The 16,959-nt window shown below is 44.7% G+C and overlaps 2 protein-coding genes across 2 annotated transcripts; both read left to right on the top strand.

Annotated features, from left to right (window-relative positions):
• Positions 1-1,573: 1,573 nt before the first annotated feature.
• LOC127777380 (L-type lectin-domain containing receptor kinase SIT1-like) lies at positions 1,574-3,964 on the top strand. Its single transcript, XM_052303960.1, has one exon. It carries the CDS (start codon positions 1,590-1,592, stop codon positions 3,843-3,845), a length of 2,256 nt encoding a protein of 751 aa, XP_052159920.1. The 5' UTR covers positions 1,574-1,589; the 3' UTR covers positions 3,846-3,964.
• A 10,162-nt stretch (positions 3,965-14,126) lies between these two features.
• LOC127777549 (16.0 kDa heat shock protein, peroxisomal) lies at positions 14,127-15,229 on the top strand. Its single transcript, XM_052304156.1, has one exon. The coding sequence runs from the start codon at positions 14,363-14,365 to the stop codon at positions 14,801-14,803; it is 441 nt and encodes a 146-aa protein (XP_052160116.1). The 5' UTR covers positions 14,127-14,362; the 3' UTR covers positions 14,804-15,229.
• Positions 15,230-16,959: the final 1,730 nt, after the last annotated feature.

The following is a 16,959-nucleotide window of genomic DNA, read 5'->3' as shown; positions in this document are numbered from 1 at the left end:
CTTCCCAAACCAAAATTTTTCACCTGTCACGTCAACATATATAGAGTATTAAATATAGACGAAAAAAACCAATTGCACAGATTGCATATAAATTGCGAGACAAATCTTTTAAGCCTAATTACGTCATGATTTGATAATATGGTGCTAAATAAATATTTGCTAATGATGTATTAATTAGACTTAATAAATTCGGCTCGCAGTTTCCTAGCAGAATCTGCAATTTGTTTTATTATTATACTATATTTAATACTTTATATACGTGCCCGTATATCCGATGTGATACATATGGACAAAATTTTTTTTCCAGCTAAACAAGGCTTTGGTAGCATACGGCACACTGCTATGATGTCACAAAAGCGAGAACAAATTTGAACACTGCCATCATAAAGAACGTTGAGTAGTAAAACACCATTATAAAGAAGAGGAGTCGCAAAAAATCCCAATGTAAAGGTGAGATTTCTTAAAATATTATTACTGGTATATATACTTTTTCATCCAAAATTAATTTCCACTAGAACCTATTTGGGAGGGGGATTTTTTTATATAAAAAACAAAACTTACCATGTTCTCCCTCCTTATCCTCTTTTGGAAACCTGTTCCACATGTGTGAAATATCAAACTCCCTAAGCTATAGTAATGTACAATAAATATATAGGTGTAGGTGTATTTATTAAAATGTTTTGAGCGTGGTGTTGCAAATTCAATACTTTAATAGTGTAAAAAACTAAAAAGAAAGTAATAAAGATGGACTGTCTATCTATAATTTGACAGAAAACACCTCTGAAATCATGTAAATTCTAGACCGTTAGATTGCTTTAAGATTCGTGTAAGAAAACCTAACGTTAACTCCATCCCTCCTCTCGTCACCCCTCACTCCACGAGAGAAGAGCGCTTGATGCTCCGCAGCCATTCAGTCTTGTTGGCTGGCTGGAGGACGTCAATGGTACTGGTGAGAACATTGTGGCTGCCGCCCCCTCCCTTCTCTCCTTAAGCCGATAGCAACAAGGTACCCCATCCCTGTTATTTTCCTCATCTCCACAAGCTCACTGCCACCAGATTTGCCATCATCGGCAATCACCTCCTAACCATAAACTTTACTTTGCCCTACCGTTAGCCCACCGTCATCCTCCATCCCCGTGGCTTTGGTGCCAACGCCTTACCATCGGCCCGACCACCGGCAGCTCGCCGCCTTCCATAACCATCCCTCGAAGCCCAAAGATCTTCCTCCTCTTCCCTTCCCACCTCCCACTGTCACTTTTAAACCCTGGACACTAAACCCTAACTTGGCGGACTGCAGCCGGTCGCCAGAGTTTGAGGAGAAAAAACTGGGATATTAGAGGACGAATCGTGAAGCAATCTTAAAGTCGAAAATTTGCAAGATTTTGGCCTCATCAGTTTAATGTCAAATGCCATTTAGCGATTCCCTATTGATTTACTATGATTGCTTGCTTAACCAAATTCCGGTTTTTCGCAAAAATAAACAGACTTGATAGTATCCTACCTAACTAGAATTGGTTAATTACGATTTAGGAGTTGTTAGGACACATGAGTTATTCAGCTTTCCACTGCAAAATCCCATTGATCCATCCATGCATCCCAAGCCTAACTCCATCGTCTCGATCTCCTTCCTTGTGTTCCTATTCTTCCACGTCCTTATCTTTAGCCATGAGGCGGCGACGGCGGCGGCGGCGGTCGGTGGTGATAGCGACCATTTCAGGTACGACGGCTTCGCCGGCGCGCCGCTCGACCTCGATGGCATGGCCGTGGTCGAGCCGGACGGCAAGCTCATGCTGACCAACGTCACGTCCCAGCTGAAGGGCCACGCGTTCCACCCGGCGCCGCTCAGCTTCGTCGCGCCGCCGCCGAAGCCGAACGCCACTGCCACTGCCTCCGCCGCCGCCGTCCGGTCCTTCTCGACCACCTTCGTGTTCGCCATCGCCGCCGAGTACGTCACGGTGAGCGGCAACGGGCTCGCCTTCTTCGTCGCGCCGAGCAAGAACCTGTCCGCGGCGCTGCCGAGCCAGTTCCTGGGCCTCTTCAACAGCGAGAACAACGGCAACGCGAGCAACCGCGTGTTCGCCGTCGAGCTCGACACCATCCGCAACCCGGAGTTCGGGGACATCAACGGCAACCACGTCGGCGTCGACGTGAACGGGCTGGCGTCCGTCGCCTCCATGCCCGCCGGCTACTATGCCGACGACACCGGCGAGTTCGAGAACCTGACACTCTTCAGCGGCGCCGCCATGCAGGTCTGGGTGGACTACGACGGCGCCGCCGCGGCGATCGACGTGACGCTGGCCCCCGTCGAGGTGCCCAGGCCGAGGAGGCCCCTCCTCTCCGTCGCCGTCGACCTCTCGCCGGTTGTGGCGGCGGCGGACGCGGCGGCGTACGTCGGCCTCTCGTCGTCGACGGGGCCGCACAAGACGCGCCACTACGTGCTCGGCTGGAGCTTCGCCATGGACGGACCGGCGCCGCCGCTAGACTACGCGAAGCTCCCCAAGCTTCCGCGCGCCAGCACCAAGCGGCGGTCCATGGTGCTCAAGGTCCTCGTGCCGGTGGCCGCGCCGCTCCTTGCGCTCGCGGTGGTCGTCGCCGTCGCCTCCGTCCTCCTATGGCGGCGGCGGCGGCGGCGGCACGCCGAGGTCCGGGAGGACTGGGAGGTGGAGTTCGGCCCGCACCGGTTTGCGTACAAGGACCTTGTCCGCGCCACCCGCGGCTTCGACGGCAAGCGGCTGCTCGGCGTCGGCGGCTTTGGCCGCGTGTACAGGGGCGTCCTCCCGGCGTCCGGGACGGAGGTCGCCGTGAAGGTCGTGTCGCTGTCGCACGACGCGGAGCAGGGGATGAGGCAGTTCGTCGCCGAGGTCGCCAGCGTCGGCCGCCTCCGCCACCGCAACGTCGTGCCGCTGCTCGGCTACTGCCGCCGGAGAGGCGAGCTCCTGCTCGTCTACGACTACATGCCGAACGGCAGCCTGGACCGGTGGCTGCACGGCCAGAGCGCGCCGCCGCTGGGCTGGGCGCAGCGCGTTCGCGCCATCAGGGGCGTCGCCGCCGGCCTGCTCTACCTACACGAGGGCTGGGAGCAGGTGGTCGTCCACCGCGACGTCAAGGCGAGCAACGTGCTCCTCGACGGCGAGATGGACGCGCGGCTCGGCGACTTCGGGCTGGCGCGGCTGTACGGCCGCGGCGCCGCCGACCCGCGCACGACGCGGGTGGTGGGCACCTTGGGCTACCTCGCGCCGGAGCTCGCGCACACGCGGCGGGTGACGCCGGCGACCGACGTGTTCGCGTTCGGGTCGTTCGTCCTGGAGGTGGCGTGCGGCCGGCGGCCCATCGAGCGCGGCGGCGGCGCCGGCGACGACGACGACGACGGCGACGGCGAGTTCGTGCTTGCGGACTGGGTGCTCGACCGGTGGCACAAGGGGGACATCGCCGGCGCGGCAGACGCGCGGCTCCGCGGAGACTACGACCGCAAGGAGGCGGCGCTGTTGCTCAAGCTAGGCCTCCTCTGCACCCACCCGGCGCCCGCCGCGAGGCCGCCGATGCGGCAGGTGGTGCAGGTCCTCGACGGCGACGCGCCGCTGCCGGAGCTGTCGCCCACGTACCGGAGCTTCACCACGCTGGCCATAGTGCAGAACGCCGACGGCGACGACTCCGGCGCCGCGTCGTGCCCGTCGTCGTCGACGGTGACGACGACGAGCGTCGACGACGGCGCGTTCTCCGTCCATTCCGGAGATGGCATGGAAAAAATGGAAACATGTTCGCTCATACTCCCTCCGTTTCACAGCCATTCTAGCATTTCAGATATTCATATTGATATTAATGAATGTAGACATATATATCATTAATATTAATATAAATGTGAAAAATGATAGAATGACTTACATTGTGAAACGGAGGGAGTAGAAACATAGTAAATTTGAACGTAATTGGTTTTTTTTAAACAGAGATTCTTTTCCGAAATCTTGTGAGGTTGCAAACATTTCATTCGATTTCCCTATTAATTCCCGTTTGTGCGATTTCACAACTTCATTCGGTTAAACGTAGAAATGCTCACATGAATTTTAGTACAATTTTTTCTCTTAGTTCAATTCACATTGAAAAGTTCATGCGTTCTGAAAAGAGGCCTTTAATTTAAAGGCAAATGTGGAAGTTAATACGATTATACTGGATTTATATCCGTTGCTACATGTGGGCATGTGGCAAGTGAATCAGGTGGTGTTTGGATCTAGGGACTTAACTTTAGTCCATGTATTTAGACACTAATTTAGAGTATTAAATATAGACTACTTACAAAACTAATTACATAAATGAAAGCTAATTCGCGAGACAAATTTTTTAAGCCTAATTAATCCATAATTAGAGAATGTTTACTGTAGCATCACATAGGCTAATCATGGATTAATTAGGCTTAATAGATTCGTCTCGCGAATTAGTCCAAGATTATGGATGGGTTTTGTTAATAGTCTACGTTTAATATTTATAATAGCAATGATCCCCGTGCGTTGCAACGAGTAAAGGTAATTTTAATCATGCATACTGGTGGGAAAAAATATAAAGAAATCATAATCATAATAATAATATTAATGAAATAAAATTGTAGTGATCTTTGGTCAAAAAGATAAAAATATATAATTAATTTTCCATTAATTCCATTAGCTAAAAATAATATAATACGAAGTAGGAAAAGTTATTATCAAATTTTAGCAATTTTTAAAAAGCTTAAATAGAGCAAACTAATTATATAAATGAAAACAAATTTAATCACCTAAATAAAACAATTAAACCTGTAATTGAAAAAATCTGTTGCCAGTTCGTTTAAACATGAGCCTGGGATGTGTGTGGCATATATCTCTCACTTGTATGTCGTGGTCTTTTTTTTGACATAGAAAAAATACCTATGCGTTGCGACGGGTAATTAAAATTATAACAAATATAAAAATATTGTATGATTAAGGTTTAGTTTTACATGATATGAGCTCTTTAAGAAAATATATTCATAATGAAATAAAAAAAAGTTTAGCTGAAGAGTCCTAAAGTGAACTTGTTCCATACGGGAGCGTACACGTGGTCGATGAGGCGGCCCTATAGTGTGGGCGGCCTAGGAATAGAATCTGGGAGGAACAACTTAAGCGACCTAAAGTGAACTTATTTAAGCGACCTAAAGTGAACTTATTCCGTGTGGGCGGTCTAGGAATGGCGTTCGGCCGGACGCGGGAGAAGACAGAGCCGTCTGATCTGATAGATGGTCCTAATTGATCCCGACTTATATAAAAGTTCAGCAGCCCAAACCTTAACCCTAAAATCATTTCCCCTCCCCCCCTCTCTCTCTCAAAACAACGTGGCGGCGGCCCGGCATACCGACATCCCTGCGATGGTGGTGGAGGTTCGGCAACGACGGTGACACCCTCCCCTTCCAGCGTCGGCGTTTTCTTACTGTTATTGAATCTGATCTTGTATTCTTGTAGTAGTGTTTTCTTTAGTATTTACGTCCAAATTTGATGTGGTCTATCATTATTTCTTTCTTTCTTTCTTTTTTGCCATCGGAGAGGGATTGAAGCGGGATCGATAGCACGTGCGATGGATTTTTTTTTTGACGGATGAAAACTACAACCCATAAGCCATGCATTTTTTTTAATTAGGTATATATAGATATTAAATCGGACTTTCCTTTTTTCATGTTTTTTTCGCCCTTTTTTTGTTACTACAGATGTCGGAAACGTCTTTAATTTTTTTTACCACGTCACATATAATTGGATTCGATTTTTTTCGCCCGATTTCTTTTTCACGCTTTTTTTCACGGACGGATGACGAAAACACCTTTTAATTTTTTAAGTAGTAGATATAATTAGTGTCCAAACATCCGATGTGATATGGATTTAAAAGTTTCAGTCCCATCTAAATAAGGTCTTACTTCTTAGATGAACCCACTTCATATAATTTTTTCACCTAAAAAAACTCATTTCACACCCAGTACCATGTTTAGACTCTGAACCAATATGTCTAAAAGTCTAATTGCCACATGATTAAGAAAAGGTGGTCGTCTAGCTTTTGTAATGGTCGTTGCAGAGAACTATTTTTTTTCCCGAGGATACAAATAAGACTTGCGTAGCACTACGTATTAAGTAGGGGGTCTACTAGTCTTGCCGAGAACTATCAAAAGATTGGTATTTGGTCACACAATTGGTCCTGGTCTAAAACTCCAATCAGGGCAACAGCTTCATTATTTATTCTCTCTTTCCCAATATCGCATATGCAATTTGCAGAGCTATCTGATGTCCTCTTCTTGTGTGTTTTTCCCCTAGAATCAAACTGAACAGCTGTGGTTTCTCCTGTTATCGGTCATAGTCCACTCCCGCAGCTCAAATTGCTCCCATTTTTTTTGACCATTTGTGTGATCTCGTTGAACATTTCGCGAGTCCCTGTCCCTTGTAAACGTAGCATCAATCTCTCAGATTAGCAGCCAGGCCAGTCCATGTCCAAATCTGAAAAAAAAAAACAGAGATATTTGACGAAATTTAATGCCAGCAACGAAATAGGTGCCGACATGCATACCAGGGGCATCACACACCTGGATTTTTTATATTTGTAGTCCTTTCTAAAAACCTAATTTATATTTCTATGATATCATCCGGAATATATTTGACAAACCGAGTAGTTGATATTATAGCCGATGAGGCATATTTAGAGTTTTGTGCTTAATTTAGATACCAATCCACAGCCGATCTGATTCAATTACATTGGCTAGGATCACCAGTGATACGTCATCGGCCTAGGACCGATCAACTATCGGCTGACTCACTCTGTTTATTATTTTTCTTGCTGGTTGCAGGATACGTCCTTGACACACTTAAGGCTAGCCTTAGACTTGCATTGAAATTAAGTAGAGCTCCAAGGACGCCGTGCTTTCCGTCAACACAAATCACTACTAGAAAAACGATTTTTTATGGCGTTACCCTATAATTTTTGCTGGCGGCCATATGAAAAAACCGCCAGCAAAAACATAACAAGGAGTGGGGGGCTATTGACCGCCAGCGAAAATCTATTTTTGCTGGTGGCCGCGTTAAGAGTTCCGCCATAAAAAACAACTATATTTTTCGAGGCGGACCTCTTAAGCATCCGCCAGCAAAAAAGATGGATTTTCGCTAGCGGCAAGTTGAGAGAGCAGCCAGCAAAATTTTGCACTTTTTCATTGGCGGGCCACTTAAAAATGCCGCCACCGAAAGCACTGCCAGTGAAAATATAATCACAGTTAAAAACCCATCGGCCACCACCACACATCGAAAATATCTCATCTTTCTCAAATCCACCAACTCCTCCTCTCATCCTCCTCCTCAGATCCACCTTCTAGATCTGAGGAGAGCTCCCTCCCTCCTCCCTCCCCACCGGCGGCGGGTCTCGTGCAGGCGGCGGCGGCGGCGGAGAGAAGAGCGGGCGGCGGCGGGTCTCGTGCAGGCGGCGGCGGTGGTGGAGAGAAGGCAGGTCTGGGCGGTGAAGATCCAGTGCCAGGAGGGGGGGCGGCGGAGATCCGGTGCCGGTAGGGGCGGCGGCGCTGGAGAGAAGAGCGGGCACGAGCGGGGGAGGAGAGAGCTGGCGCTGGTGGCGGCGAGCTCGGGCACGGGCAGCGGCGGCGGCTCCCCTCCCCTCACCTCCCAGATCAGCCGAAGAAGGGAGGGAGGAGGGCGGCGGTGGCGACGGCGGTTGCTCTGGGTGCGGCGGCGGCTCCCCTCCGAGATCCAGCCGAAGGAGGGAGGGGGAGAGCGGTGGAGGCGGCGACAGCTGCTTCGGGCTCGGCGGCGTGTCTCGGCGACGACGACGGCACGCGCGATGGGTTCGGCAGCGGGTTCTCGTTCTCCCTCTCCCTCCTCCATTGCCACGGGCTGCCGTTGTCTATCGCCGCGAGCTCGGGGCCGGGCGGGATCCGGCCGCTACGACGCCGGGGAGGCTGGATCCTCCGCCGCGACGACAGGGGTGGCCGGATCCGTCGCCGCGACAACCTAGGAGGATGGATCCACCGCCGATGCCAACGGGGCTCTTCTCGGCGACGATGACTTCAACATTTTGTTAATGTGTTGATTTTTGTGATGCTTGAATGCTTTGGTGAATGGGAATTTTTGAATGTAAATTTCTGTGGATTTTTGAATGCTTGTGTAAATTTCTGTGGATTTTTGAATGCTTGTGTAAATTTCTGTGAATTTTTTGAATGGTAGAGCGTTGACGGAGGCGGACGGAGCGGTCTGACACCATTTATTTTTAAACTTGGCCAGCATTTTCACTAGCGGCTGGCACAGTGTAACCCGCCAGCGAAAATTGATTTTCGCTGGCGGCCATCTTAAGCTAACCGCCAGTGAAAATGGATTTTTGCTGGCTAGCTTAAGACGACCGCCAGCAAAAATAAATTATCGCTGGCGGACAATAACCGCTAGTGAAGATCTTGATTTTCATTGGCCTTTGCTTTGTGGAGGCTCTAAATTCCGCCAGCGAAAACTCAAAATAGCCGCCACAAAAATGATTTTTTAGTAGTGAATATACCTCTGAAAAAAATGCATATTTTTTTTGACGTCAACATCATTGGCGCTGAGGTTCAATGCCTTGGTGCGGCACCGAGTTGACACCCTCACCCCCCGCAAAAGCTAAGTCATTGATGTAAAAGAAGTCGGCGCCAATAACACTAGTGCTGAAGACCTATTTGTAAAAAAAACAAATCCAAAAAAGTTAAAATATAAATATTTTTTCTTATAAATATGTCCTTGACATCAATAACACTAGAATCGGGGATCTATTTGTAAGTTCTCAATACCAACTCTCTTCACATGAGTGACTTAGCTTCCGCAGGGGGCGAGGGTATCAGCGCCAGTGTCGTTGGCGCTGTGATGATGGGCCTCGGCGCTAGGGTCCTGGTATTGAAAAAAGTCTATTCCTAGAATAATTTTTTCAATTATCTATTTGTAAATTTTTTTTTTAAAAAAAAGCCAAACTATACTAAATCCAGCATTACACAATGCGCGGTCTCACGTCTCACCTGCAAACCAGACAGGCTATCATTTGATCCGATCCATCACCGTCCCACACGTTTTTGGGCGACAAATCACGGCACGTCGCTCTCTCCTAGCAGCATCTCGCTCGCCTCCTCGATTTCCCGTGAAGACGGGCGCAAAGCCGCCGAATTTTTTTCATTTTTTTAAAAATATTTACAGAAATAATCTATTGGCCAAAAAAAATTATAAAAATAGACCCTGCCGCCCCAGAGGTGGGCGGCAAGCTGACGTGGCAGACGGCGGGTCGACCGCGCCGTCTGCCGCCGTTGGCCAAAATTGCATTTTAGCCCCTTGCTGCCCTCTGTGGCAAGGGGCTAAATGCAATTTTGGCAGCCCATAAAGAGCTTGGGGCTCATACTTTTTGCATTTGGGCCCCTTGCCGCCCCACTAGAGGGCGGCAATGGACCCAGATGCAAAAATACCCCAAATGATTTTTCTATGTTATGTTAATAATAATTAAAGAAGTATTTATTGGTAAAACTTGTTAATATTGTTATAAAAATGTATTGAAGTTGGTTGTTTCGCAATTTCATTTCATATGTTAAGTAAGGTATTATTTTGTAACTTATTTGACGTATTAGTACTCGGATAATTGATGTAGGCCTATCGCAGTCTCGGACGTAGAAACATCATATGGACTTAAACAAGGAGAATTATGTAACATGAAGATATAGTAGTACAATTTGAACATGATACAACTATTTCCATTGCGGTTACATAGATGATATTAGATTCAAACTAGGAGGGAGGTAGTGCAATAGTTGAACACAACGACGATGTAGTAATGGGACAAGGAAGCATGACACTAGAAATTTCAATATGCCAAGTTGTCCGATAATAGCTAACCCCTACGCGAGGATCTCTCTCCTCTCTCAAACCGCGCTTTAGTAACCATATATTGCTCTGGTAGTTCAAGCTGCACAACACAGCTAGGTGGAGTTAGAACCCTTCTGGTGTCTATCCATTCTCTGTATTGACATCTCCTTGGTGATTCCTGGGAGGAAAGAATAGATGTGAAGCGAGCAAAGTTAGTAAATGTTGTGAGAAAATAGGGATTCATGTAATCAAAATATTCTTACCATGAAATCGTCGTCAAGAATATTTGTACAAACAAAGAACCTTCAACCCAATGTTATAAGCTTTATGGAATGAAGAACCTGACAACGAACACCTGCATCTTGGACGGGCTTCCCATGGAGGGAGTGCCGTAGTTAGCACCCGCCAGTCGCACTGTTGTTCACGATATTGTCGTTCGTAAGCCGCTTTTCTCTGTAAGTATTGCTCAGTACTTTCGGATGCGAAATACCAGTGACCTTCTTGTAAACAAGTGGTTAGGTCGAGAACGGGATTTTCTATATCGACCCACTCGATGTATGCGCAAGCCGTAGTGCGGGTCTGCCGAATAGAGTAGTGTTACGAAGAATAAAATGATTGCCCATACGGAATGAATAAGCATATGCAGATAGTAAAATACCTTACGGTCATAGTTAGGGCACCTAAAATACCTCATTGTCAGAATCCTCCCTCTCCATTTCATCCACAGTGGCACCGACAGTCTCCCCCTCGTCGGCCACTCCACCTGGTTGAATGCCCACTGGAGCTACTACGCCCCCGTCCTCTCGTGCGTTGACCTCTTCCACAGAAGTCTCATTTACTTCAGCACTTGGTCCCTTGCCATCATCCATGTTCATCTGCACACCTGGATCCTTGGGGGGAACAAACGGAACCATAGCTAGAGGCCACCCGCGTTGCAATGTATTTTCCACATACCATCTCCACACTCGAGAGTTTTGAACTGGCATTAGTTCCCAATAAAAACTCTCACTTGCCCGACTTACTATAACATTGATTGTTATGTCACTTATCTGTGGATCAACTCTCAAGCCCCTCATTAACCATCCTTTTATAAAAGGTACACTCCTCTCAGTCGGTCTATCAATTCCCCTTTCTGATACAATAAATTCTAACAGATCTACCCCAGTTGGCCTGTAACGAACGTTTTCTAGGCCATGGTAAACTTGGAATATTTGTTTGTTCGACATATCTGTCAACGAAATAACTAGATCATATTACTCTTTCATGCAATAAACATCTACAACGTAATATCTTCTTGTGTATGCCAATGCAACGGTAAAGTACTGATTCCAAACTAGCAGATCTACGTAGTTACCGATATCTACAATACGCACTTCTAGATTAGTACAACTAAAACCCTAAAAATATAATGCATTTATTCAAACAAAGTTTTTAAAAAATACATAGTATTTAACTCAATAGTCACATATAGGATCTATGAATATTACCTGAAATCGGCGTCTAAATCCGGCAGGGCTTCGCCTCTTCTTCTCTTCTCCTCCCATTTCTTCTTTTTTTTTTACTGGATTTATGGGGGGGAGGAATGAGGGCTGAGGGCTGGGCGGCAGGCCTTTTATAGGCCGCGAGGCCTGCCGCTCGGCCAGAGGGCGGCAAGGGGCCGCCTGCAAAATGGCCGGCTCCGGCTGGCTTTTTTGCATTGGAGCCCCTAGGGCAGCAAGGGTTTTCCTGCAAAAAAAACCTCCCTCCGTCACCGCCCGTCCCTTCCCCGTTTGCCACGTCAGCTTGCCGCCCCGGTGGTAGGCGGCAGGGTCTATTTTTGTAATTTTTTTGGCCGATAGATTATTTATGTAAATATTTTTAAAAAAATCTAAAATTGAAAAAAATTCCAAAGCCGCCGGTGCGTTTTGTCAGCAAGGCCAGCGCATTGCGTCGCGTCGTGACGCGGCATCATGGGCTTACTGGTGATGCCCCATGGGCCTTGTTGGGCCACGGCAAATTTGGAGTCCCGCGCGGCGCGAGGTGCTCTCCTTGCTCCTGCCGGTCTGCCTGAGTGAAATTCTTTGGGGAGCTTTCTGTGGATCCACCACTTTCTCAGGTGTGCTGATTTTTCATCCATGTTCAGTTCGTTGTGATTTTTAATTTTACCAAATTTGGATAAGGCAATATACTAAACACATTTCAATCATTACTATCTTACTAAATTTTAGCAGTTATGTGGTATCTTCGCATCGTCTTGTGCGAGTCGTCAAAAAAAAATTAGAGTTATATAAACTTATTTGTTTAAAACTTTATCAGAATTTGGTGAAAACATCAAAGCAAACAAAGACAACACTATCGAAATTTGGTAATACCAAAATACCAAAATGTGTTAGGGTTGATTTGGGCAACAAACTGAACAAGCCCTTCGTATCTTTTGTGGGGAAACTTCACGAAATTTTATTCGATGCTTTAGGATTTAAGCAAGTCGATCAAACTTTATCGATTTTGGTCAATAACCAGCCAAAGTACAAATACACATCTAAGGGTATAAAAGTTGTACCAGTAGATTCGTAGATTCATATTTCACGGTCCTTTCACAAAGTTTATGGTTTTCCATATGTACTTCTTCCGTTTCATATTACCATTTTAACTTTTTTTTCCTAGCCATCTTATAGAGGAAAATAGCAATATATGTAACACCAAATTAGTTTCATTAAATCTAACACTAAATATATTTTGATAATATGTTCATTTTATGCTAAAAACTCTACTTTTTTTATAAACTTGGTCAAACTTAAACAAGTTTGATTAAAAAAAAGTAAAATGACTTATAATACGAAAAGAAACGGATGAAGTATCCTACAAATAAATTTTATGAGTAGACTATCAAAAAATAAAAAATGTACACTGTAAAATTCCAAAGAGGCGCTCCTTTTTAGCAAATTCAAAAAAAAAATATTCCAGAAGAGTTCGTTTCATTTTTTTCCTGGATATATGTTTTTATTGCAGAAAATGATATGCTCTATTTTAAATGACCTTTTGAGATATGCCACTCAATTTTGTAGAAGTAAAGAAAATAGCATATCAATTTCTTGTTGCTCTAATATTCCATCCTATCATTTTCAATATTATCCTTTTCTGTTCTCTGAAACAAAAAAAACGAAAAAGAAAAAGGCCAACTCTACTCTTTATCCCAGTTGAAATGGAAAAAGTACACCGAAGGTCGCTCAACTTGTCATCGAGTTACAAAATCGTCCCCCAACCATAAAATCATATATATAATATCCCTAAACTTCCAAAACCCATTCACTTTAGGTCCTTCGGTGATTGTAGCCCCAGTTTGTTTGACGTGGTGGTTGGGTCAGTGTGGGTCCCACATATCAGGATGCCATATCATCACCCTCTCTCTTTCCCATCCTCTCTCTCACTTTTCTCCTCTCTGCATGGCGCCTGACAGGTAGGGAGGAGGTCGCCGGGGCAAGGTGGGCGAGGAGATCCGGCAGCCTGCGACGCGGCGGTGGCGGTTGCGATTCGGGAGCAGGCCGCGCGTGCCGGGTTGGATACCTCCAATCTCACCGAGTTCATATTCGAGGAAGAAGATTATGCTAGATATCGACTACAAAGACTAGATTATATCATCCAAATATTATACTCGTGTGATGATAATATATAAAGGCAACATTGGCTTCGGCCAACAGGAGTAGGGCTATTACCTCTCAATTAAGGGGACCGAACTCGTATGTTTTTTTTTCTCTCGTCTCTTTTACCTCAATCTCACGTATATCTTGGCATTGACGATCCTCATACTCTACAAATCTCGTAGTCACGGTATAGCCCATCGACAATAGTATGATGTATGGCATGCTCTAGACTGTGTCACCGTTTGGAGCTACAGCGCCATCCAACTTAATTATGGTCGTATCCAACTTAATTATGGTCGCAGTCAGGACGGAGCTACGTGTAAAAGGAGGTGCTTAAGAACTTGATCAAGAAAATTTTTTAAGCTATAGTTTATCAATTTTCACTATATATGTACCCACTAAATATAAACTCAAATACCTGCATTAGCTTGAACTCGATTTAAAACAGAGTAAACCAAGTGGATGACACCCCTCTCCAATTCAATCTAGCTTCGTCTAGGATCACAGTGTACTTAACCAAAAATTATTGATTTAATTCTTTTATTAACGAAAAACATTATGGTACGTTTTTTTTTTCACTGTAACTTTATTCAACGGAATACTATTACTGTACAGACGCAACAAAATCACCATTCGAGAAGCTTCTCCTCTCCTCTACTGCTCCTCCATTTCTCGAACCTCGCTCGTCCGTCTCTCGATTTCTCGAACCTTCATATCTGACGTTGACGCCTCCTCCCTCAAAATCCACTCCCATTTTATCCCCCACCTCCATATATCCCTCGAATTCATCGTCTTCCTCAGCTCACCAAAATCCCCAATCCCTCGCAACCTTCAGCTCTCGATCGGCGTTAGCTCTGCTCTAGCTAGGCTAGCTCCTGAAGAAACGAAGCAATGGCGGACCTCTTCTTCGGTGGCCCCTTCCGGCGCCTCCTCTACGAGCGGCACTTCCCGCCGGATTGGGCGTCGGCGTCGGCGACGGCGGCGATGGACTGGGTCGAGACGCCGACCTCCCACGTGCTCAGGATCAACGTCCCGGGACTGGGCAAGGACGACGTCAAGGTGCAGGTGGAGGACGGCAACGTGCTCACCGTGAGGGGCGCGGCGCCGCCCGCGGCGGCGGAGAAGGAGAGGGAGAGGGAGAAGGAGGTGGTGTGGCACGTGGCGGAGCGCGGCCGGCCGGAGTTCGCGAGGGAGGTGGCGCTGCCGGCGGAGGCGAGGGTGGAGCAGATCAGGGCCAGCGTCGACAACGGCGTGCTCACCGTCGTCGTGCCCAAGGAGCCCGCGCCGGCCCGGCCCAGGCCCAGGCCCATCGCCGTCTCCAGCAAGCTCTGATCCTGATCCAGCCCGACCCTTGTGCGGCAGTGTTTGTGAACTTTATAGCAACCACCTGTCGAATGTTTTGAAGCTTGAATGTGCATTGGGAGTCCAAATCTTCATGTTGAAAATTTTGAAACTTCAAAAGGAGGTTTTTGAATTACTAGTATCTGAGTAATCTAATAAATAAGGCGGGTTCTCCGCCAGCTTATTGGTATGATTAAGGTTTTTTTTAAAAAAAAATCCGAATTTACCCAAATAAAGAATAACAGCGCGTAGCATTTCTATCTTCGTGCGGCGGCGATCTGCCTTAGCCGCTCTGATATGTACTCCATACAAAAACTAAAAAGGCTGGCCACTACGTCCCACGTGCGTGCCTAAAGCAACATATATGTAAAAAAATGGGAAAATGTATGTATGTATGTATGTATGTATGTATGTATTTTTAAACATATCTGAAGCATACATATGGATCCATTCAGTAAGTACTCCCTAAATCACATGATATAAGACATGGTCACTTATAATATCTCATATATGCTATAAGGTTTATTGTAACAAAATTATAGTCATTTGTAAGTAAATTTAAATACCAATCCAATAATATTAATTTTAGAAAATAAAATTTAATTTACATTATAATAATAAATCATGAAATGTGTGCACATTTTATATTATGGGATAGGGGGGTATAAACTAAAAACTTATTGAGAAAAAAATGTATTTCTAAATTTTACAATATGCAATGGATTTCACTACTATATATGCAGGATATTATAAATCTTTAAATAAGTATTATTCATAAGATCTATTTAATGTCTAATTTTACATATGTAATGTACTTCCGTCGTCCCGTAATAAGTTTAATTTTAGCTCCTTTCATTTTTCCCAAAATAAGTTTATTTTTAGAGAGTAATCATTGCGTCGGAGTTTGTAAAGTAGGAAATAATTGTATTGGGAGTAGATATAGTGAGGAATAGTTGTATTAGGATTTGCTAAAGTAAGGTTATTATAGTTCTTTCCGTTTCGTAATGATATGTGTGAGATGCGTGAAGAATGATGTCCTCATCGGGTTGCCCATATTCCCTAATAAGTCAAAATAGTTTATTGGGAAATAAAAATTAATTTTAAGTAAAACTTATATATATATATATATGCGTGTTCTTATCGATTTAAAAAGCCAATGTTGTAAAAGAAACTATCTTAAAATCAACTTATTACAGTTTAAGTTTAGTTTGAAAATTTAAATGCTGGCTTTAGCTTTGACTTATTAGAGCTACCAATGAGGCTCTGAGCTTATTTTAGTACGGAGGTAGCATGAGCTAATTTAGCACGTCAAAACTTAGCGCGTCAAAGGGCACACTGATTTTTAGTACTATTGAATAACACAACCTGATTGTATTAATAATGGCTGAATCCTGCACTGACTATATTCATGTGTTGGTCATTTGGTTTGATCAGAAGTTTAGTTAGGGAGTCCAGTTTAATTTGCCAAGTAAGACTCGCCGCATGAGACTCGTGGAAAAGTTGTGGAGAGCAAAATTGAAGGGAAAAGTAAAAATTACCTCATAAATTATTGCGATAGTACAAATTATCCCATAAACTACATATATGTAAAAAAATGGGAAAATATATGTATGTATGTATGTATGTATTTTTAAACATATATGAAGCATACATATGGATCCATTCAGCAAGTACTCCCTAAATCCCATAATATAAGGCATTGTCAAACTTGGCACGGTCTTCAAAACTAATTTTTGACTTATAATTTCTCATATATGCTATAAGGTTTATTGTAACAAAATTATAGTCATTTTTAAGTAAATTTAAATACCAATCCAATAATATTAATTTTAGCAAATAAAATTTAATTTACATTATAATAATGAATCTCGAAATGTGTGCACGTCTTATATTATGGGATAGGGGGGGTATAAACTAAAAACTTATTGAGAAAAAAATGTATTTCTAAATTTTACAATATGCAATGGATTTCACTACTATATATACAGGATATTATAAATCTTTAAATAAGTATTATTCATAAGATCTATTTAATGTCTAATTTTACATATGTAATGTACTTCCTTCGTCCCGTAATAAGTTTATTTTTAGCTCCTTTCATTTTTCCCAAAATAAGTTTATTTTTAGAGAGTAATCATTGCATCGGA

The sequence above is a fragment of the Oryza glaberrima genome, chromosome 6 (genome assembly GCF_000147395.1).
Source record: "Oryza glaberrima chromosome 6, OglaRS2, whole genome shotgun sequence".
In the NCBI taxonomy this organism is placed as follows: Eukaryota; Viridiplantae; Streptophyta; class Magnoliopsida; order Poales; family Poaceae; genus Oryza; species Oryza glaberrima.
Note: the sequence above shows the minus strand (reverse complement) of the source record. Positions and strands in the feature narration are given on the sequence as shown.

Bases quoted from the DNA above. Each gene is read 5' to 3' on its own strand.
- LOC127777549 (XM_052304156.1), top strand. From the start codon at position 14,363: ATGGCGGACCTCTTCTTCGGTGGCCCCTTCCGGCGCCTCCTCTACGAG.
- LOC127777380 (XM_052303960.1), top strand. From the start codon at position 1,590: ATGCATCCCAAGCCTAACTCCATCGTCTCGATCTCCTTCCTTGTGTTC.